The 23,277-nt window shown below is 32.7% G+C and overlaps 1 protein-coding gene across 1 annotated transcript in view; it reads left to right on the forward strand.

Annotated features, from left to right (window-relative positions):
* The window catches only part of LOC129002966 (G-protein coupled receptor GRL101-like), a 72,672-nt gene that overhangs the window by 18,408 nt on the left and 30,987 nt on the right, over positions 1-23,277 (forward strand). Inside the window, exons 7-13 of the mRNA XM_054431119.1 lie at positions 4,195-4,311; positions 14,143-14,265; positions 19,086-19,184; positions 19,404-19,563; positions 21,155-21,348; positions 21,776-21,889; positions 22,864-22,977. Coding sequence (XP_054287094.1) covers positions 4,195-4,311; positions 14,143-14,265; positions 19,086-19,184; positions 19,404-19,563; positions 21,155-21,348; positions 21,776-21,889; positions 22,864-22,977 — 921 coding nt within the window. The remainder of the gene's footprint in view (positions 1-4,194; positions 4,312-14,142; positions 14,266-19,085; positions 19,185-19,403; positions 19,564-21,154; positions 21,349-21,775; positions 21,890-22,863; positions 22,978-23,277) is intronic.

The following is a 23,277-nucleotide window of genomic DNA, read 5'->3' on the forward strand; positions in this document are numbered from 1 at the left end:
TAAATAACTACTTACTCAAAAAGGAGTTTACTCTTGGAAGGTACTCATTGAACAACAAAATCCTTTTCCCAAAAGACGTTGAAGCTTTGGAAATTGTTTAACGCTCCCAAGTCACCATATTCAACTTTCGTAGCTCCAAATTCCTTTTAAAAGCTTTCAACAAAGTTTGCAAAACATCTTGCGAAGAAGATCGGCTGGGAAATCTTCTATTTTAACTCCAACTATTCCTCTAACGTTAAATGAGATCTTCCGAAATTGTACCTCACTTTGGTGGAACCCTTTTCATAATATAAATCTACTAGCTTTACAGTTATTTATTTAAAATCATTGTAAGCATGTAGATTTGAAAGGCTTGTAGGTACACTAATTTGGTGCTTAAGACAACGAAGTTTTAAGTCAAGTGGAAGTTTAATACGCCTTATTGTTTTAACTTTCGCTTAGTTTCTATACATTTTGTTTAAGCACCCTTTTGGCTAAAGCTCGCTACACTGATCAAGGTTTTTCTGCTTTAATGTTTCACTATCTACATGTTGTTTGGAAATTGCTTGTACAAGAATATCTGACAACGTAAAATTATAATTATAATTAAGTTGTGCTTTTCACCTTTTTCAAAAAAAAATTTTTATTATTTAGCAACCTAGTTTTAAATCATATTTTATCGTAGATTATAAAACCAGAAAAAATTTATTGGACCGATTAGTAGAGTTCGAGTATTTGTACATTACTAATATTATACTATTCTATGACCCCTATAAAACCAAATTTGATTTTAAAGTGGAATTGTATAATGTCAATGTCATATAGGTCACAATGTCAATGTCATTCTATGACATTGACATTGTAAAATTCCACTTTAAAATCAAATTCTGTTGTATAGGGGTCATTTCTGGTTATCTATTTCATTTCGGCGTTAAGTTCAAAACATTGGTTTTCTCATTATTATTTAGTTGTAGCATTATACCTGCCAATATGAAACACTGTTTAGAAGAATTTCATTGCCACACTTCCTAAAATATCTAAGAAGGCAACGCCAAGGTTACTAAAGGGAAAACCTAAGGTAGATAATCAAGCTATTATGAATACAGCCTATACATGTTCCGAAAGTTAAGACCTTAAATACTTCAGGACAAGCAGCTTCGCCACATTCAAAGTTTCATCGATGGTTAATACCTATAGTATGAAGAACACCCATATGTTAGAGGAAGAATGAACACTAGAATTTATGGGAGATTATGACATTGCAAGCTCCTGTACAACATCCTTATATATAATTCTGTAAGACAAAATCTTTACCAGAAAATTTTGGACGTCTGGTAAGTCGCAGAAAAGTGGGAGGGGTCTTAAATTAAAGGACTCGGGAAAAATAGCCGAATTTCCATAAAGTTACCAGAAAACGAGATATAACGTAAAATGTTCTCCATGAGAATAGCATTAGAAGCCATTTTCTGCTAATTTTTGTTTACTTCATACAGCTGATCGTGATTTATCATCAAGCCAGTACGCAATGTTAACATTTGGATTATACTTATTTGCCAGTAAGTTCAGCAATGTACTATATAAAACCAGGGATAACGTTACCTATAATAATTAAGACTTTTTAGTTACGTTATATAGAATATGGAAATATATTATTTTACTGTGAAACTTTTCAAACTTGTGTTTAACAAGAAATAACCACATTGAATAAATAATTAACGAGCTACCTTAATAAACCAGTATTTATTCACAACCAATTATATGTTTGCTGCCTTTATAGTGTGGCCTTGCTTTAGCAGAGTTAAATCTATGTAGTGATTCGAATGATTTATTGAAAATAACATCAACAAAGACAAACAACAAACTGTTTTTTACACAAAAGATATGGCATATATACAGGGATATCTATTCTGACACATAGATAATATATTTCTTTGTTTGTTTAAATATTAGAATAATTTGTTTTATATTATTGAGCATTTTAGGGACTTATGTCCCTACAAGCCACTAGTTAAAAATAATTGTAGTATTTTTAATACCCCCGCCGCAGCAAACCTGCCGACTAAGCGAATTTCCATTTGTCTGAATTGATTTTCAGTTAAATATATTTTAATAACATTAGGTTTAACGAGTACCTAGGTTTGCTGCTACAAGGAAACTAATAAAGTGTGTTTTTGAGTAAAATATTGATAGCTTAGTAGAAAATAAATAAATTTGCCAAGTTTGATCAAAATATATTCATAAACAAGCAAACTACAACATTTGACAATATTCTCCATAAGAATAACATGGGAATTTTAAATTTACAACTTTTTTAATTTTCTCCGTTACTAATAATCGAACAAAAATACTTTCATATACTAAATTATTTATTTTTTAAGCTCTTTAAAAAGGTCTAAAGATAAATTGGGAAATTTTGTGTTTTGAGGGTCAAAAGTGAGAAAAACCAATTTTTACCCCATAAAACCCCCCGTAAAGCCCCGTTCCCATGGTCCGATCATGCTGGTTCGCGAACTCATTCAAGTTTATCCCGCTTTACACCTTTAAACCAAATTTCATCAAAATCGGACAAAAATTACTCAAGTTATCGCGTTCACGGACGTATATATATATATATATATAAGTCTATATATATATATATACATATATAAAAATTTGAACGAATAGTGTTTTTGGCCTCTGGGGACATCAAAATGAAAAAGTAAATCGGTCCCGGGTCTAGGTCTTATCGTGCCACCTACGGTAATAGCTACTTCCCTATAGGGAAATTCGCTAAAATCAAATTACTAACTTCATGTTCGATGGAGAGTGTGTGGAAACCTAACCTTTTATAAAAAAAATCAATTGTAATCATCAATCATCAATTCTTATAATTATCAATTATAAGAACAGTCAGGTAGGCTAAGTAATTTAACTCTGTATCTTTAATCCATCCAATCATGTTCATTTATTTATAGAATGTAAAATTAAAATAATTGTAAATCGAAGTGTAACACTTACGATGACGTTTAAGGATGAGATGTAACATTTAGCACTGGAGTGAGGCATTTTGTGAGAAGGCATTTTTTATTTAGTGCAGCTCTCATTATAATTATTGTTGTCATTGCTACTACCTTACATCTAAAAATACTCAAAGAATACATTCACAAAGTAGTGAGTGTTTATTGTCTTTGTTTTATCAACAAATAATCGTAAAAATAAATTGATTATCTTTCACAATTTCTTTAAGTTAAAAAATGGTTGTCAAGTATTTTTAAAACGACAAGTACAGTATATCTTAGTAAGTTTATAAAAAAAATAAAAAATAAACAGGGAAGGCCAAGTTAACCAATTTTGACGCAATATCTGGGAGAAACGCTACCTCCCATAATCCTCTTAGAAACACAACACCAAAATAAGATATTTACGCCTGACTGTGATACTTATTACACCTAAAGATAGCGTTGTATAAAATATCTCTTGGTCTATATTGTTTTTGGGTTGGTTTTTCGTTATATTTTAGAATATTCTGATAACAATCCGTAATTACGTTCACAACGTTTAGGTGGTTTGAAGGGAAGTTCCCCACCAATTTGTCTGCTTAACGTATGTTGCAACTGATTGCCGTTTTGACAAATCTCAGCTGTTGAGCTAATTTTAGTGGTAGGATCATATCTCTTTCCCTAAAACCGCCTAAATTTTTTGAACGGAGTATATTCCAAAATCTATTTGAATCTATATAAATAAAATAAATTTCAGTTTTTTCTGCACATGAATCTTGGTTTTTGTATGTTTTAGGTAGTTTATTTTTCACCAGCAATACATTCTACTAAAGTATAAAGATTTAATGAATCAGGGTGGCCAACTTTCCTCGCAACTTCCCCTACTGAATTTGTACATTAAATTAGATTTGACCGTAATTGTTGTTGGTACTGTACAAAACAACAAAAGCTAAGGTATTGGGCAATGGTTCTAATTCCCATTTGCAATCCACTCGCCAAACTAAGTTCTTGGATCTATGTCCATCTATTTGTTTTTACAATTTAACACTTCTTGTTATCACGAACTTTGCATACCCAATTTTATCCTCTACTAAAATTAATCACACATGACTATACGATTAAAATATTATTTTTGACTGTTGCATTAGACTTTTTCAATCTCAGAAGCACTGAGAAGTTTAATTTGCTTTGGTGGTATTTTAATTTTGTAGATTGTAATAAACTTTTTTTGTTTCAGAAACATTCCTCTGTCCTGCGACACATTTTAAATGTGACAATCACTTCTGTGTTCCTCTGCACAGTGTCTGCGACTTCCGTGACGACTGTGGGGATGACTCTGATGAGACCAGCTGCTGTGAGTCACTATAGTCAGTATAATGGAACCTGTCTCCTGACTCTTCATCTACTCATGGGCCTATAACCATTATTGGCTGATCCCCAGATAGATTGAGAATCGGAGACAAGTTCCACCATACAGAGCGTGGGACACTTTTTTGATTCGTAGTGTAATGTGTTCCCCGTGGTTTCCAAGAGAATTAACCATAATCAAATTGTGCGTTAAAATAAAGAAAAATAAAATTTTCTGGCAAATGTAATTGTTTAGTTGTGTAATTAGTGTCTGGTACAAGGTTTCGTTGCATCACTGTCAGTGGCAATGAGTGGTTATAAACGAAAACATAACCTCTCTTAGAAGTAGAGTAATTAAAACACTGTCTTAAGTAATAGTGAAAGCAACTCGAGTAAATATAGTGTTAACGCAATCGTTGCTTAAACTACTATTAACTAACCTAGATTAAGAAAAATAACTTAAAGCTCCAATTTTGAAAAACGTTAACATCATCCTTTTTGGAACATAGATTAAAGGCACTAAAGGCTAAGGATACAATCTATTTGGTTGGATTTCCAACAGGTTTTTTTTTACAATTCAGTCTTATCATTTTTTTAAGTACTAATATATTTGTAAAGCATGAAATTCAAAACGTATAAAAGATTTTAACCGTGGTTTTATGAAAATACATAATCAATTCTTTCCACTTTTGGATTTACTTTATTTATATTTTAGTTTACCATGTCAGCATTGTTACTTTTTAAATAAGAAGAATAATTCTAACAAGGCTAACATTTTCAAAGACTGGCTTAATTACTTTAAATTAAGATACAATTGAGTTCGGAAATCAAAGTACAAACGTCTAAAGATATAAAGGAAAAGAAGTAAAAGAGAAATTACTGAATCACCTTTGGAACAAAACGGAGCTGATTAATGCTAACCTACTTAGAACTTTAAGCGTGAAGCTAAGATTTGTGAAGTTACTTCAAAGTTTAACTGTTCTAACTTTAAACCAGAGCATTTTACTTGTTTAAAGACACCTACTTGAGTTTAGTTTGTGTTTAACAGAGCTTTAAACAGTAAGTTGTTTTCAGATAGTTTTCATTTATAAACTTTACTCGGTATGGTAATTAAACTGGAAAATTATTAAAAAGGAAACTACAATTTGTTAGTACACTTTACGAATATTGTGTTTAACTTGGGATTTTTTATTCAATTATAAAATAAACTGCCTATAAGACTGAACATAAAACACAATAACCAAAATAAGATTTTACACGAGGCTTAAAAGTATAATTTTGGAGTAGAAAAATGTTGTATACATTATTAGTAGGTTTATAAAATATAGTGTGCTTTTTCTGAAAGAACTTTGAAACTTGCGTACACTACTTTACCTATGACCATTTTTAATTACTAGCAATCACTACCCATAACATCTAAGAGAGGTTATGTTTACGTTTATAACCTCTCATTGCCACTGGTGGTGAATTTTCCCAACCACTCACTCATTGTTTAATCAATTAATTGGGCGCAACAGCTGATCAGTTGACGTTCCGAAACATTACAATTTTACTTATTTTCTCTCAATCCTTCAACATCATCGGTCGAATATTGTACTGTAAAGTAACAAAACAATACTGTAAAGTAAATAAACAATACTTTAATGTGAATTGGATGTGCATTGTTTTATTTATTACAATTTTGAAATTTAGGTTTCAAATACTGAATTCCCCAGTGCAGACAATTTCTTTCCAAACAAATTAATTTAAAGGATGACTTAAAGAAAACGATTGCCATTAACAACAATTTACACCTATGACTTCTTAAAACCGTTATACGTCTTGTACATACTATCCAATCGCATTGCCTGGAATATATATTTATATTCAAATTCTGGTAAGGCCTACTGTACTATGGATGGTAATGCTATAAAAATAGCAATTAATAAATTAAAAACATGGTGATGATTCGTAGAAGTAAATTATGACAAGTGTCAAAAAGATATAGATTTTTATCGTACTCTAAACCTCGCAAGATATTTAAAATAACTGGATACTGGAAGGCTTTATTTTCAATTTATGTACAAAGTTACTATACCGATATAGTAGACAAAGTGCGTACTATGTCGAATAAAAGTTGTGTTGAGAAAACTATGTTCATGCTAATCTAGAGGTTAAAATACCTTTAATCCGTCAGTGTGATCAAATGTCACCGATGAGCGGCGACCGTTTTCAGCCCAGCTGTGGGGCCATCTTCAGGCGATGAAGGAACTTAAATATCATTCCGAAGAGGTCATCATAAAGTCTATAAATACGTCACGAGAAACAACACATAAATACATTATTTACAGATACACGTGTGACCACAAATTAACTGCGTGGCGGACGGTACGCGTACATTAAGTTACTAGTCCAGACTGACGTGTACGTCATTCTACTGCTCTACTGGATTCTACTGCCATTCAAGGATTCAACTGTTCTGGACTAGTAACTTAATGTACGCGTACCGTCCGCCGCGCAGTTAATTTGTGGCCACACGTGTGTTTGTAAATAATGTATTTATGTGTTGTTTCTCGTGACGTATTTATAGACTTTATGACGACCTCTTCGGAATGATATTTATGTTCCTTCATCGCCTGAAGATGGCCCCACAGCTGGGCTGAAACCGGTCGCCGCTCATCGGTGACATTTGATCACATTGACGGATTAAAGGTATTTTAACCTCTAGATCAATTTAAATTTGTGATCAGGAGGCAAAAAACAACAGAAAATATGCTCATGCATTTGAATATATCATAATCATGTAAAACAATATTAATGAACCCAGTGCTGGAAAGTTGTGCGGCTTACAGGCCTATGGAAGTTTAGTTCTTAACCAACTTAATGTTTACTCTAAGTTAAAATTACAATGCAGTAGATTATTCAAATTTCAACCCCATTTTTTTATTAGTAAGTTTTGGTAGAGTTATTTATGACATTATAAATTTTGGTATAAACTAATGTAGGTCATACATTTTACTATCTAGTTAAGAAATGTTCAAGCTAAATGGACTGATCTTGCGGTAGCTCTGAAACTTTGAGACTTTTTTTAAAAGCTGATTCTCTATCAAGTTTTAACTAAATTTCAGACCTGGAGAGTGGTGATCCTTTACTCCCCACTCTCTGTTGAATTATTCGATTAGATTTTCTTTAAAGTTTAAATAGACCTCGCTTTTAGCGGATTTTCAGGTTAGTTATTTCACCATCAATACTTCGACTGATTAAATAAGCAGACTTCATGGAAGAAAGTGTGTTTATTTTGGTCTTTTTAGGGTTTCTAAAGAATTCTGTATTAACACTACTCTAACAACACGCTTTACTTATATTCACTCCTCCCACGCCTTATAATAAAACTAATTCAGAATAATTAATTTATTGTATCACTAATTTCATTATTATCTTTACACTATACAATCCTTATGAGTTGTTATGTCGGTCAGAGGAACACTAAAACTCATATTTCCCCTTGTAGACATAGCTTAAAGGGATTAATTGTTTTTTTGAATCTTTCAAGTAAATTTTTTCCAGTTTGAAAAGGTACACTGAGATAAAATGTATTGCTTGCTACAAAGCTACAAAGGGGGTTGTTTCGATCTCCCCTGTAACAATAATTCTTCTCCCAAATAAATGTCGCCTAAAAGCCACGGTAGGTGTAACGCCCTTATTTGAATATCACAACAGCAATCACAGCTACTTTGTGTTATTTATGTGTATTCACATGTTAACTACTGTACTGGATACGGGTTGGCCATATAAATGGTAAGAAAATGAATAACTTGTTAAATACAGACATATTTTATGTTTTTACTTTTAAAGTAACTTAGTCATTTTATAAAATAACTTTCTCTGGGTTAAAGTACAACTTTTTTCACATATCGTTAACTTTTTTTTCATATAGTTCGGAAATCTAGTGTAGGCCTACTGTTTTGAAGTGTATTGAATTTTGTAAGGGTATTACATTGTTTTTTTCTGTGTTTTTTTTTTTTTTTTTTTTTTTGTAAGATTACATTATGGTGTTTGTTACAAGGATATAGCAATGCATGTCAGCATTTTTTTTTAGAAGAATTCCGACAAGGCTAAAATTTTTAAAGACTAGGTTAATTTATTTAATTTACTTTAAATTAAGATACAATTGAGTTGGGAAATCAAAGTACAAAAGTCAATAGATAAAAAGGAAATGAAGTAATAGAGAAATTACTGAATCACCTTTGGAACAAAACGGAGCTGATTAATGCTCATCTACTTAGAACTTTAAGCGTGAAGCAAAGGTTTGTGAAGTTACTTTAAAGTTTAACTGTTCTAACTTTACATCGGAGCATTTTACTTGTTTAAAGACACCTACTTGAGTTTAGTTTGTGTTTAACAGCGCTTTAAACAGTAAATTGTTTTCAGATAGTTTTCATTTATAAACTTTACTCGGTATGGTAATTAAACTGGAAAATTATTAAAAAGGAAACTATGATGTGTTAGTACACTTTACGAATATTGTGTTTAACTTAGGATTTTTTTATTCTATTATAAAATAAACTGCCTATAAAACTGAACATAAAACACATAATAACCAAGATCAGATTTTGCACAAGGCTTAAAAGTATAATTTTGGAGTAGGGGTGCTTGTATACATTATTATAAGAATGTTTTCTATATTTTTGTATACTTTTTCGATGAAATGGCGACCATACAAAGTAGGTATTTTAAGCCAAGTATGAATGGAGATAATTGTAGGATGAGTTGCGCGATCTTGTAGTCTTGTTAGTGACTAAGGCCGACATATTCCTTAGACACAGCTGTTAATTAATAGCCCATACAGCTAATGGCAAACTAAGGGACCAACAGTTTATATTGGAATCCGAACCACATTTTCGCCTTGGTATATACGACTTGGTCTAATCATCAGGATAGTACTGCGGATAGTCGTAGTGCTCACTCGTGCGGACTTTAATCCACACCAGAGAGTATCGCATCCACAGTGCATGCCTATAAATATCCACAATTCGTGACCTCCTAGTATAGCTGGATTACAGGACGACGCCACCCGTCCCAGTCTTGTGTGCTTTGTCTGAAAGAACTTTGAAACTTTCGTTGTGTACACTACTTTACCTATGACCATTTTTAATTACTAGCAATCACTACCCATAACATCTAAGAGAGGTTATGTTTTCGTTTACAACCTCTCATTGCCGCTGACGGTTATGCCGACTCATTGTCCCAACTACCCACTCATAGTTATAAATTATTCTATTACCCACTCATTATAGATAAACTAGGGGAAACCCGTCGAAATCGACGGTTACTTTCAAGGCTTACGTTAATTCATCTAACTGCGATAAATTGGGTGAAATATACTAATTTTGAGCATTTAGCATTGTTTAAAGGGTAATAAGTGTGAAAACAATAATGATTTTAATTGCGTTAGTTGCCAAATTTGGTTGATCATTCAATGATTAAAATATTTCCCATACCGTACGTCATTTGACTCATCGGAGTTATTATTAGTATGTTGATATCTCTTCCTTTGGAAGAACCTTTAAATAGTATTAAAATCGTATTGGTGGGTCTTTTGTAGTTAAAAAATTCTGTGATTTCATCAGTGTAATATGATTTTATTTGAAAAGAAAATATTTTTTGGGAAGACATGTTCTAACTTCAAAGGGAGGTATGTCCGTTACAGTGTAAGTTTGATTTTCCTTCGTCACGTCGCGTCAGTTCATATCGTACATCTGTGCCAATGAATGAACCCTCTAGCATAGTTTTGAGAAATTTATTGTGGGGTTACTATTAAAGCTGGAATTCCTTGACATGGGGGATGTCAGTTTGTCTCAGCCTTATCAATAACATAAAGTTGTCAAAATAATCTCTCTACGGAATGTTAGGTGTAGTGGAATACTTGAAGTGAAGTTGGCTTTTATTCTTGAACTGTTAGGGGCCTCCTCATTTATATGGTCTTGGCGGCTTCATTGGCAACAAATAATGCAAATGACATAGCAATGGGACGTTTCCAAAAAGCAAAAATACTGTAAATTGGCTGTTACGTATATATTGACGTTTACATATTGGTAATCAACGTATCTTATAAAGGATTGTGTGATCTAGTTTTTATAAGGAATATGACCTTTCTGTCATGACAGTAGCTGCTTAAATCGTATTTTCTCTTTGTACCTACCATATTTTACAGCCAAAATGTAGTGTTATTTTCAATAATGTTACCAACCCAGTGCACCAAAGTCCGTAATATAGGCAGGTGCATATAATTTGTCAAGATGGGTACCATTTTAGGCAAGGTTTCTATGTTTGGATTTTATTAGACACGAAAAGTCAGGCACCAACCCGTACAATAGATATAAGATAGTTCAATAAGAAATAATTTAAGAATTTCTGTGGATAATTTCCACTGATTTCATAATAGAACGTTATATTGCAAAACATGACATGATAAAGAGGAAAATTAATTTTAAAATCAGAAAATAACATTGCAAATACTTATTTGGTACAATTCAGTAACCCAATAATTATGTGTGGTTTGAAATACAATTTAAAAATGAACAGCTGTTTTATTAAAAAGTATTATTCACATGGCCAAAATGTAAACAACTCTGTGGAGGGATCTTTAAAGGCTTCTGGGGCAGAGCCCTAAGGGATTTTGCTTAGTTTTTCTTTTGATAACTCATCTACAGACCAAGACCTTTCTTTGGACACCTCTACCAAGTTTCTACGCCCAGCCGTTCTCTCAAATTAGTGGGGACAAAGTTTCCAATAAAATATTTTAATTCCCCCATGTTAATCTTATGGGAGAAAATCCAACTTTGATGGCCTGTGGGGCAAAGCCCGAGGATTTTTATTACATGAATTGGTGAAAGGGGGCGTCTACACAAAAAATACTTTATTTTGACACGTCGTTTGTAAAAATCCGTCCATTATTAACGGAGGAGTAGTGTTTTCAAGAAATCGCCTTCACGTATTATATATAAGGATTAAATTGGGCTCAACAGCTAATCAGTTGACGTTCGAAACATTAAAATTTTACTTATTTTCTCCCAATCTTTGAACCTCAATGGTCCAATCTTGTACTGTAAAGTAACAAAAAAATACTGTATAGTAAGTAAACAATACTGTAAAGTAAGTAAACAATACTGTAAAGTAAGTAAACAATACTGTAAAGTAAGCAATTAATAAATTAACAAAATGGTGATGATTCGTAGAATAAAATTATGACAAGTGTCAAAAGGATATAAATTTTTTATCGTACTCAAAACATTGCAAGATATTTAAATAACTGGATACTGGAAGGCTTTATTTTCGATTTATGTACAAAGTTACTGTACCGATATAGTATACAAAGTGCCTAATATGTTGAATAAAGTTTGTGTTGAGAAAACTATGTTCATACATTTGAATATATCATGTAAAACAATATTAATGAGCCCAGTGCTGGAAAGTTTTATGTGGCTTACAGGCCTATGGAAGTTTAGCTCTTAACCAACTTAATGTTTACTCTAAGTTAAAATTACAATGCAGTAGATTATTCAAATTTCAACCACATTTTCTGTTATAATTAGTAAGTTTTGGTAGAGTTATTTATGGCATTATTAATTTTTGTATAAACTAATGTAGGTCATACATTTTACTATCTAGTTAAGAAATTTCCAAGCTAAATAGACTGATTGAGTGGTAGCTCTGAAACTTTGAGACTTTTTTAAAAAGTTGATTCTCTATCAAGCTTTAACTAAATTCCAGACCTGGAGAGTGGTGATCGTTTACTCCCCACTCTCTGTTGAATGATTCGATTCGATTTTCTTTAAAGTTTAAATGGACCTCGCTTTTAGCGGATTTTCAGGTTAGTTCTTTCACCATCAATACTTCGACTGATTAAATAAGCAGACTTGAAGGAAGAAAATGTGTTTATTTTGGTCCTTTTGGGGTTTCTAATTAATTATTTACATTAACACGCAACCCCAATATTCACGGCTTACTAAAACTATTTCAGAATAAATATTATTTGTTGTGTCACTAATTTTATTAAAATCGTTATGAGTTGTTATGTTTGTCAGAGGAAACTCATATTTCACCTTATAAGGATCAATTGCTTTTTGAATCTTTCAAGCATATCTTTTCCAGTTTGAAAAAGTTGGGGTAAATTGAGACACAATTTATTGCTTGCTTTTTCTGAAGAGCTAGAAAGGGGTTTGTTTCGATCTCCTCTGTAACAATAATTCTTCTCCCAAATAAATGTCGCCTAAAAGCCACGGTAGGTGTAATGCCCTTATTTGAATATCACAACAGCAATCACAACTACTTTGTGTTATTTATGTGTATTCACATGTTAACTACTGTACTAGATACGGGTTGGCTATAAAATTTTTTTAGACAATTTATAATATGTAAAATACAGACACCTTCTAGGTATTTACTTTAAAAGTAAATTACTTAGTCATTTTATAAAATAACTTTCTCTGGGTTAAAGTACAATTGTTTTTCACATAACATTCTCTTTTAGTGCATTATAGTTAGAAAATCTAATGTACTGTTTTGTAGTGTATTGAATTTTGTAAGGGTATTACATTGTTTCTTTTGTAAGATTACATTATGGTGTTTGTTCTAAGGATATAGCAATGCATGTTAGCATTTTTTTTTTAGAAGAATTCCGACAAGGCTAACATTTTTAAAGACTTGATTAATTACTTTAATTTACTTTAAATTAAGATACAATTGAGTTCGGAAATCAAAGTAGAAAAGTCAAAAGATAAAAGGGAAATGAAGTAATAGGGAAATTATTGAATCACCTTCCGAACGAAACGGAGCTGATTAATGCTCACCTACTTAGAACTTTGAAGCAAAGGTTTGTGAAGTTACTTCAAAGTTTAGGTGTTCCAACTTTAAATCAGAGCATTTTACTTGTTTAAAGACACCTACTTGAGTTTAGTTTGTGTTTAACAGATTAAAGTGAATTTCCTCATAGGGAATTAATAAGGAAAATTAGTTGTCAACCTGTTAATACTTAAGGTAACACAGTACTCAAATATAATTTTTTTCAATTTTTTTTTTATTATTTAGTTTTGTAGAACAGACTTTTCTGAACACGTAGATAATAAAAATTAAGGAAGAAAAATTATTTTTTTTAATTTTCAGCTACTTTTATAAACTATTGCAGCCTAATTTAGCATGCCCAAGGTCCTACTACTGTACTACCCGTGACAGGGGGTACTTTTGTCGTTTTCCGAAAGTCAAGTGGTTTTTAGTCAGGTACACTTTTCTTCCTCAATTATAATTCAATTTCAATAAAAATTGGTGTGTGTGTTCCTCATATAATAAGGAACAATAATACGAACCAGTTTCCATGACAACCTAAAACCTTTGAAATAAAAAAAAATATTTTATGTTAAAAAATTACAAAATATTTTATAAAATTTTTAAAATCATACCAACAATTTAATTTTGCTCAAAAACTTTTTTTGCTTCATATTATTGTTGGTAATAATGTGTTAAACTTATTACAAAAATTTCAAGTTGATAGGTTAATATTTGTAAAAGTTATGTGTACCTAAAAACTGCAATTTTAACATTGGCGGGATAGGGAGTACTGTGTCACCTTAATTTGCACTAAATGCAGTAAAGAATCTTTTCCTTACACTGTTTCGTTAAAATCTCACAGATCATTTTTGAATTTTCCAAACGCCTGAAATAGTAAAGGATAATAAGATTACATACGGGACTATAAAGCTTTAAACATGCTATAAACATTTGATGTCCCGAGGTTGACATATCATTTTATATAGTCTGAGGAGTCTATTTGTTTTATACTCTATGTACGTTCACATTGCAGCTCACAGATCATGTTGGCACTCAGAGTTCAGATGCAACAATGGAGAATGTCTACGTCCTGGATCCCTGTGTGACGGTGTCTTCGACTGTCAAGACCTCAGTGACGAAACAGACTGCGGCCCAGGTAAAGTTTATGAGGATAAATATAATTGTTATATGTAATGTAATTCTTATCTTTACAATAACTTTATGGATTCAATGACGAATATAGTCCTGAGTATTTTCAAAGCACCAAAGGCCGCAGTCGTCCATGGAGAACACATATTGCCTCCAACTAGCCCTTTTATGTTCCCTTTTCCCCAACTAACTCTCTTTGGTTCCATAAATTTACAGGTGGGATATTCTTCAATTCATCCACATCCTTCTAGACCTGCCTTTTCTCCGCATTTCTTTAGCATATTTTGTATTTCCAACCTTAGTTCACAAACTTAAGGCTGTTTGAGAGAAAGTTCCCCCTCTACTTTTTTTGCATTTTTGTATGTTACATCTGATTGACGTTTTGGCAAACCTCAGCTGTTGAACTATTATTTGAATGGCAGGTTTAAGTGGAGGTTATATACTTCTTCACCTTAAACCACATATTTTTATACTCTTACATATTTATATACTCTCTTGTAGTATTCTCCTCACCGGGTTCCGTCAGCTGATTCTTCCCGACTAAATGAAGTACACAATACTATTTGAGGAATGACTCATCAAAGCAACTTTTTCTTAAATATGTCCACTTTCCACCTTCCTGAACTATCCACACAGATTTGTGTTACGCCAAGAAAGGGAAATTAATTACTTTATGCAATGTAAATCCTTGAGTTCAAGTTAAAAAATAAGACGAACATTCTTAAGAGGCTTCCTCGTTTATTCTTGCATTTGCTGTCCACACAGGCCGCGGGTCTGGGTGTGGAACATATCCAGCAAAGCAAGGGGTGAGTGCAGTACAAGGGTGAACTGTACTGATAAATGGTAGTGTGGCAAGTACGAAGATCTGAACCCACTACATCGCTGCCTTGAGTCTGAAGTGGCGCTACCAAATCACCAAATAAATTCTATATCGCTTGAACTGAGATCGGACCTTAATTACTATCAGATTTCTTCGTGTGAGAATTAGTGGAGAAAGACTCTAAGGGTTTCCAACAATTGCATATCTAATCCAAATTATTTTTCAAAATTAAAATTCAAAAAAATTCTTAATCCTTCTACATACCAGCGATGCTATTTTGTAATAGTCATGATCTTGTCTTCAAAGTGGATCGCGGGTTTATCTTAGAGGCTTTTATTCCACCAGTCTACAATGGGTCTTTAAATATATGTTAATAACCTTATGGTTCGGAACCCCCCTTTAACATGTTGGTTCACCTGTCTAAAAAAGAATGTCTCTTAGATATTGATTGAGATCACCTTACAACCATATAGCAATGAATGAATTGGCAAATAATAATGTTTTACAACAACATCATAGACAAATAATATATAAGTTTACTTTTATAACATTTACTTGTATTTCTTAAAAAAATTTTTATAAACATTAAAGTAATTGATGCAGCTTATCTCGATATATTTTAAAATGCATCTCTATGACACTTCCATTTTTACAATTCTAAGGAATTCTCAAAGACATAACAGATATGGACATTAATAATTCACAATTCAGCGAAATGCACTTGGCGAGAGCTTGTTGAAGGTAAGTGCAAAGATGGGAAAGATACGTGAAGTTTATTCAGTTTTCCGAGTGAGAATTTACCAATACTTTTGTATTTCTTGTTACAGTAAATATAAATTTTCCCTGTAAGTATTATCATTGGACGGCCTATACTCCGTATGGTGGAACCTGTCTCTAGACCCCCGTGTACCTATGGGGGATGGCCAATTATTGTTTAAGGCCTGGGCCAGTATCACGTAGACGCTGGGTAAGCGGCAGGTTCCATCATACAGACTATAAGTAGCAACATTTGTTAAATGTATGCTGGAATCCTAATCATGACGTAAACTAAGGATTCAGGGGAATTAATGTCTAGGTTTACCTTTCCCAAACAAAATGAAATGTCTTTCTGGTGATGAGAACATACTCTGTATTCGAGTACCCCCTCCAATAAAATTCATTCAAATATTATATAATTAGTAGGTGTAGTAACTCTTGGTACAGAATGACAATAACTTTATACAGTACTGTAGCTGGAAAATTTCTGTATTTACAAGTTATAATTGAAACAAGTTCAACCAAATTAATGATACATTAAATTAATTGTTCTAAAACAATAAGGTGAATGAGGGGTGAATTTAACGGAGGCGTCTTAATAGAGAGAATTAATTAGAAACCCCTAAAAGACCAAAATAAACACATTTTTCCCCTCAAGCCTGTTTATTTAATCAGTCAAAGTATCGATGGTGGAAGAACCACCTGAAAACCCGCTAAAAGCAGGCCCATTTAAACTTTAAAGAAAGGTAATCGAATCATTGAAAAGAGAGTGGGGAGTAAAGGATCACCACTCTCCAGGTCTGAAATTTAGTTAAAGCTTGATAGAGAATCAACTTTTTAAAATAAGTCTCAAAGTTTCAAAGCTACAGCTCGATCAGTCAATTTAGCTTGAAACTTTTTTAACCAGTTGATAGTAAAATGCATGACCCTCACATTTTAGACCAAAATTTATAATACTACGAATAACTCTACCTTAACTTACTAATTATCCAAAAAATGTTGTTGAATTTTGAATAATGTATTTTAGTTCTAGAGTAAACATTAAAGTCGGTTGAGAGTTAAACTTCCATGTAGGCCTGTAAGCCGCACAAAACTTTTCATCCCTGGGTTCATTAATATTGTTTTTCACCACACAACAATGTTTTTAGCCGTTTTACAAACGTTATTTGAGGCCGAAAGCTACGTATTGCTAACTATGCCAGCTGTCATCGTCATTTGGGGATTGAGCTGGTTTTTACATCCCTAGTAAAATAAGCTGTTCGCTTACTTTCTTAAAACATTAATTAATGCATTTTAAATACACAATCAGGATCGATGAATTTCAATAGACCCTACTTTTTGTTATCGCTGCTTAGCAACTACTATTGCTAATTCCCCAAATTATATCTTCACATAACTTTAAGGTTGTAGTTGTGTTGACTGTTACTGTGCATTATTATTCTGGTGAATAGTGGTAATAGGGTATAGTGTGGTGAAGAATAGCGTTCGTGCCACGGCCCAAAATGGGTTTCGGCCCTAGGAACGAAATATACTAACATGATGTGGTCAATTATATGAACACAATTTTCAAAACATAAACTTCTTTCCAGATGGTTACATTGTACAGTTACATACATACATAAATATAAATAAAGCCTTTTAATGATTCAAACATACGAGATTAGGAGTACGATAGAAATCTACATCTTTAACGTTTTCACACTTTTGTCATTTTCTTCTGCTGTACATTGATTAATTAACCTCTCTCATGACATAATCTCCTACATTACGCCTTAGCTTTTAAAATACATTCAAGGAAAGACTTTTGGATCTTGTAAACAAGATGTATTTCAGAGTTAATTGTTACTGTATTCTGGTATATAATTTTAACATGGACATGAGAGGTTAACTGTAAGAAAGGACCGTGAGGTCCTAAGTTCACCTCAGTAAAGAAGGATTTTCATTTCGTTTCATATTCACGAGACGATATTATCCTACAGTTACTGTAAAAAATGCTGTATTTTCAATGTAAATTTTATTTGTAAACTGCTACATGAACTCCATCAATTATGTTATTCCTTTCATTCAACTTCTAGATGTTGTAGGTTGATCTATATACAACGTATTATTTAAAATTCGGTATTGTCAGTCATTCATATTTGAAAACAATAAACAATTTTGTAAAAATTTTAAAATAATTTAGAACTAAATTTATATAACAAATGTCAAGCTTATTATTAAATTAAAATTGCAATAAAAGATAGTTTAGTTTCATTAGCAGTTGATATTGATGGAAACACAGAATCACAGACATATCTTGAGTGTGCATAAGTACAGTCATGTAACGAGACGACATCTTCCAAAGTGGTTCTACAGTAGTAATATTACAGTCCAGCTGAATGTTTACAATTTCACTTTACAACCCTTTTATTGCCTGTTCATCTCCTTATCCCGCATTGCGCTGCTCCGAATATAAATCGTTATTTACATTTTATATTAAAGAGTCCTTGCAGGGTTTAATGATTTCTGATTGTTGTGATTTATTTTTCAATCATCATGAAAGTACTTTTCCTGTTAAAGAAGGAAATGTTTCCTCTACTACGAGAAATGCATTTCCTGTTATAATTTTATTACATAATTATTTCTGGCTATCGTAGCCTAAATTTTTTTCAATTATTGATTGATTGGTTACTAACATTTAAATTCAATAATAAAAGCATTACGTTAATTTGTCGGTGTTCACACAAACAGTAGCTTGGTAAAATGAATTTTTTGTTATATTTGTCTGATTAATTAATAAATACCTTAACGTTTATTACGCCAGCTGCAATGGGTTGTTTTTACTTTCTCCCCTTACATAGGTATTGTTTTTGTCAACCTTTTCAAGTTTGAATTTTGGGTGGAATTATCGGTTTTTGAATTCCATCTATGGTCCAATTTAATGAGATTTGGTATGTGGGTAGTAATCCGTAGAAATTTGGATTTATAAAGGTGATTTTTCATAAAACCCACAAATCCAATTTCCACTAATATTGCTGTGTTTTAAAAAAGTTTTGCTTTTTAACAGTTCTTTTAACTCTACACAATTTGGTACAACCTCCAATGCAGTAAAATTTACGGCTCAAGTTATTGCAGCTTCTGATTTCCACCATCAAATATCTTAGCCTATTCAGAATATTCAATATAAAGGTAAATACAGTACCGGTAGTTAGAAACTTGCCATGATTTTTTTATTGATAAATCCTGTTTAGGTAATTTTATTTTTGATGCAGACTCCTTCGCTGACTGCGAAGACGGAACAAAGGTTCACAGGTACTACTGGTGTGACGGCTGGCCTCACTGTACACAAAACCACGCAGACGAACTGAACTGTGAGTAAACATTCGACAACATTTTGATTCTATTTTCTACACTTGATCTTTATATGAGCCTTTATCCCATCAAACACCAGCGTGTACTAGTAATTAATGATAAACTCATTAAAGGCCAATTTTATGTTTGCAGACAATATTATTACGACACTGACTCCATAATGTACATTTTAATTGTTACTACCTTTCGTAACTAAAATCAACTCCTAACTATTTCAGGCAAAGAGTGCAACAGCTCTGACGAGTTCAGATGTCCCAATGGTCGTTGTATTAGGAGAGCCAACGTTTGTGACTCGCAGTGTGACTGTGTGGTCAACGCTACAGATTCTTCTTGTGCTGACGAAGTGGATTGCGGACACGTGTATTCGGTGGACTATGGTGAGAACCATCTGTGAAGTTCCCGAAAATATTTTAAAAAATCATCTAAACTCAAGCTGAAACACTTTTTTTGAAGTTTTTCATTTTTTTTTTTGGGGGGGGGGTCAGATTAATTTGCGCTTTCTTCCATTTCTCTTTTTTCTTTTTACATAATTTTCTTCATTCTTTTCTAATTCTGATCTTCTTTTTTGTTTGGTTTTATTAGGATTTTTGTATCTTTCCTGTTTTACTTTTTTTTCTTTTCTTACTTTTTCTAACTTTAAGTATTTTCAAATTTTCCTCTTTCCTTTATTTCTTTACCAAGGTGATCAAATAATGGTTTGGGAATAAATTTGGCAATACACCTTTTGACTTACTTGCATGGTTACCAAATTTTTATTTAACAAAGTCTTTGAATCAAACATAAAATATATTGTTTTTGTAGGATGTATCTGGTGGCAGTATTTGGTTTACGAGGATTATGACTCATTGTCACATACATAACTTTAGATAAACATATAAAATGTGTAGTTACTTTTAAAATACTTCTTAGACTCTAGCACTAAAGATACTGATTGTTTTAAATTGAATAATTAACAGTATAAGATTAATAAATCAATTATTTCACATATCTAGACTAATCACACCTTTAAAACGAAAATTTTTTTAAAAATATTCAAATGGAGTAAGTAAATGAATGGCGTCCTAATGCAATTATTAGATATTCCAAAGTTTTATAAATGTATTGAATATCAATCATAGTTCAATGGTAGGTTTACCACTTACTCTCCAAAGACTTCTTCTCAGCCATCAATCCTGCCAAAGGTTAATTATAAGAATCATCAAGTCTTTAATCCATTTCTCAATTAAAAGTTTACTCATTATCTTTCTCTTTCTTAGAATTTATAAAAGTTTTGAATTATATTACTAAAAAATGTAACGATTTCATAATAAACCATTAAGATATAAATTAATAATAAAAGAGAACATAATCCATTAATTAATAGAAACCGATAGACCAAGGAAACAATATTAGATTTTTTAAATATATGTACAGGGTGTCCCACAGAGAGGTTAAAACGTATGATTTTATATACCTTAACCATAATTGCACCAAAAGTTTGAAGATATTTTGGTGAAAAGTTTAGCTTCCTATTCGTAGAAACTAAATTATGTAATTTAAAATATAAGCGATTTCCTTCCTATGGTATTACGGTCATAAGTTATTACTTAATTTGTTTACAGCGTTGAAGTTTTGACTCTTGTCGTTGATCAGCTGCTTATTTAAAGAAGATTTCTCAAGCCACAAAAACTAACCTTCTCAACTGCAGTTTTACTGAAACTGAAGTTGGGGAGATGACTTTAATCTTGAATTAAGTTTTGTTTCGTGGAATATTGATCTTATGCAGTTAGTTTATATTTTACAACACTACCAGTTTCTAACAAAATATTTTTCACCTGGTTTTCACTACTAGGTGATTCAAATTGTGGATGAAACCTGACACTGCTTTGAATAGACAGCCGAGTTGTGTAGTTGATTTATGTCATCAATGACGTCATTGCTGAGAAATATCCTATACAGTAAGTATTAAATTTGTTACTCTTCCTTTTTATACAGGAGTTGCTGTGTGTGAGTTAGGGGTAGCTCTAGGATGTTTTGCCCCTCCATTGCCCCAAAACGCAGGCAAAGTCCGTTGTATTCAACCACAGTATCTGTGTGACGGATCCAACGACTGTCACAACGGCAACTTCTTATCAGACGAATTCGGTTGTGGTAAGTATGATAACAGAAACTTCAAATTCATTAGTGAAAAGTGAGACTTATTAATAAAACGAAGATGTTTACAATATATAAAAATAAATCATTTATGGATTCATCTTCATCAACCATCTTCATAAACTTAAAAAATAAATACAACTTATTAGTGTTTCAAATTACTGCCTGGCATATGCCAGTATTCTAACAAAAGATGAAAACAGCGTGAAATGTAAAAAATAGGCAACATCAACACATTTAAATGCTACGGTACGTGATCATTGTCCAAGGTTGACTTTAGCTATAGCTACATTGTCAATAATGCGTTGTATCTAAGTGATAAGGAACCCACAAACCCACAGAGCCTAGCCTAAATGTATGTGTAAGACCGCTTTTGACTAGACCAAGCAGCAAGCTTCCAAATGTAAATGTAATACTTCAATCATTGTCATTCCAGGGACCGAGATATCCAACAGAGTGACCGAGGTTGCTGCCAACTTCAGATGTCTCGATGGTCGCAAAATGCCGGTGATCACCCGATGTGACAAGAAGATTGACTGTCTCCACGGCGATGACGAACTCAATTGTCCTGGTAACTTAAGGAATCCCATCTTAATCTCGTAGATTCGACAAGGAAATTATTTTTCATTAGTGTAATTCCATTGTTATCAATGAGTTTAGTTGGAGGATTTGTTGCAGGCAGTCACGATTGTTAAAATTGTTACATAATGTTATGGAATTTAGGATAGTAGAACCTGTCATATCCGACTATGATGGGACAAAAGGTGGAATTACAATGAGCAAAACAACTTTTTAGCAGGAAAAGTACATTATTTCACAAATTTTTACGATTAATAGCAAAAAAGTCCTGAAACTCTCCCACGGTCATGGAACACGTTAATTGTATTCTGCGATTGTGGTAGAACCCAGAACATCTTCCGCGATGGCAGAAATATCATAATATCGCACGATCACAGAAACTTCATCGTCGTCATTCACGATTGGGGTAAAAGCGTGAATTTCTTATAATTTATTTCCATAGCCCCAGGGTTGTTATGACAAATAATGGGTCAACATACCTCGCCAGACAATCCTTGACAAGGCGCAAGTTTCAAACTATACTACTTGTAAAGGGATTGTCTGACGAGGTATGTTTGGACATTATTTGTCATAAAACAAATTATGCTTTATGACCACTCGTACAACTTTTTAGAAATGTGTAGCTTTTAAAAGGACCTAAGGTCAGATATCCCGATAAGGAGGTTATTGAGGGGTTTTACTAAATGTAAAATTCCAACAGCTAGCTTACCATCACAGAAAACCACATATGCCTGGATATACTTTGCAGTGTCCTCATTTTAATAGCTGACAGATCCTTTCATTTACGCCTCTTCAAACAAATTTATCTTGAGCAAATCCAAGTTCTATCAAACTATTAGTCTATATTCATTCAAATTTCAGGTTCACAACTTTAATGTCTAAAAAATGAATTAACATAATATTTAATTTATGTTTAAAATTATATAATGTTAGGACTACATTATATGAAATCTCATTCATTTACAGATACTCAGTGCAATGAGACGCAGTTCACATGTCTCAGTGGTCAGTGTATAGACTTGTCCCTAAGGTGTGATTTGGTCTACCACTGCTACGACCGATCAGATGAACACAACTGTCGTAAGTAAATACCAATACTAACAGTAATCAGTATACTTCCATCAATCGTTATCAGTTTAGCAGCCCCGTTATCTCCCAGGTGTGCTAATATGCCTTTTACCACCTGTTAAAACTCCCTCTGAAAGCATTATTTTCTTTTCAGCTTTAGGCATTCCTTCATAATGTCTCGCTATTCTCACCGTTGTCTTCTAACTGTCCTATCCTCGCCAATTTCTCCCTACATCCATATTTCAGCGACTATATTCCCATCATCCGTTTACACGTGAAGTCTCGCCATTTAGATTATTTGCAACTCAGTCA

Source organism: Macrosteles quadrilineatus, unplaced genomic scaffold (genome assembly GCF_028750875.1).
Source record: "Macrosteles quadrilineatus isolate MER2022 unplaced genomic scaffold, UCM_ALF_1.0 Scaffold_1__1_contigs__length_201487025, whole genome shotgun sequence".
Lineage (NCBI taxonomy): Eukaryota > Metazoa > Arthropoda > Insecta > Hemiptera > Cicadellidae > Macrosteles > Macrosteles quadrilineatus.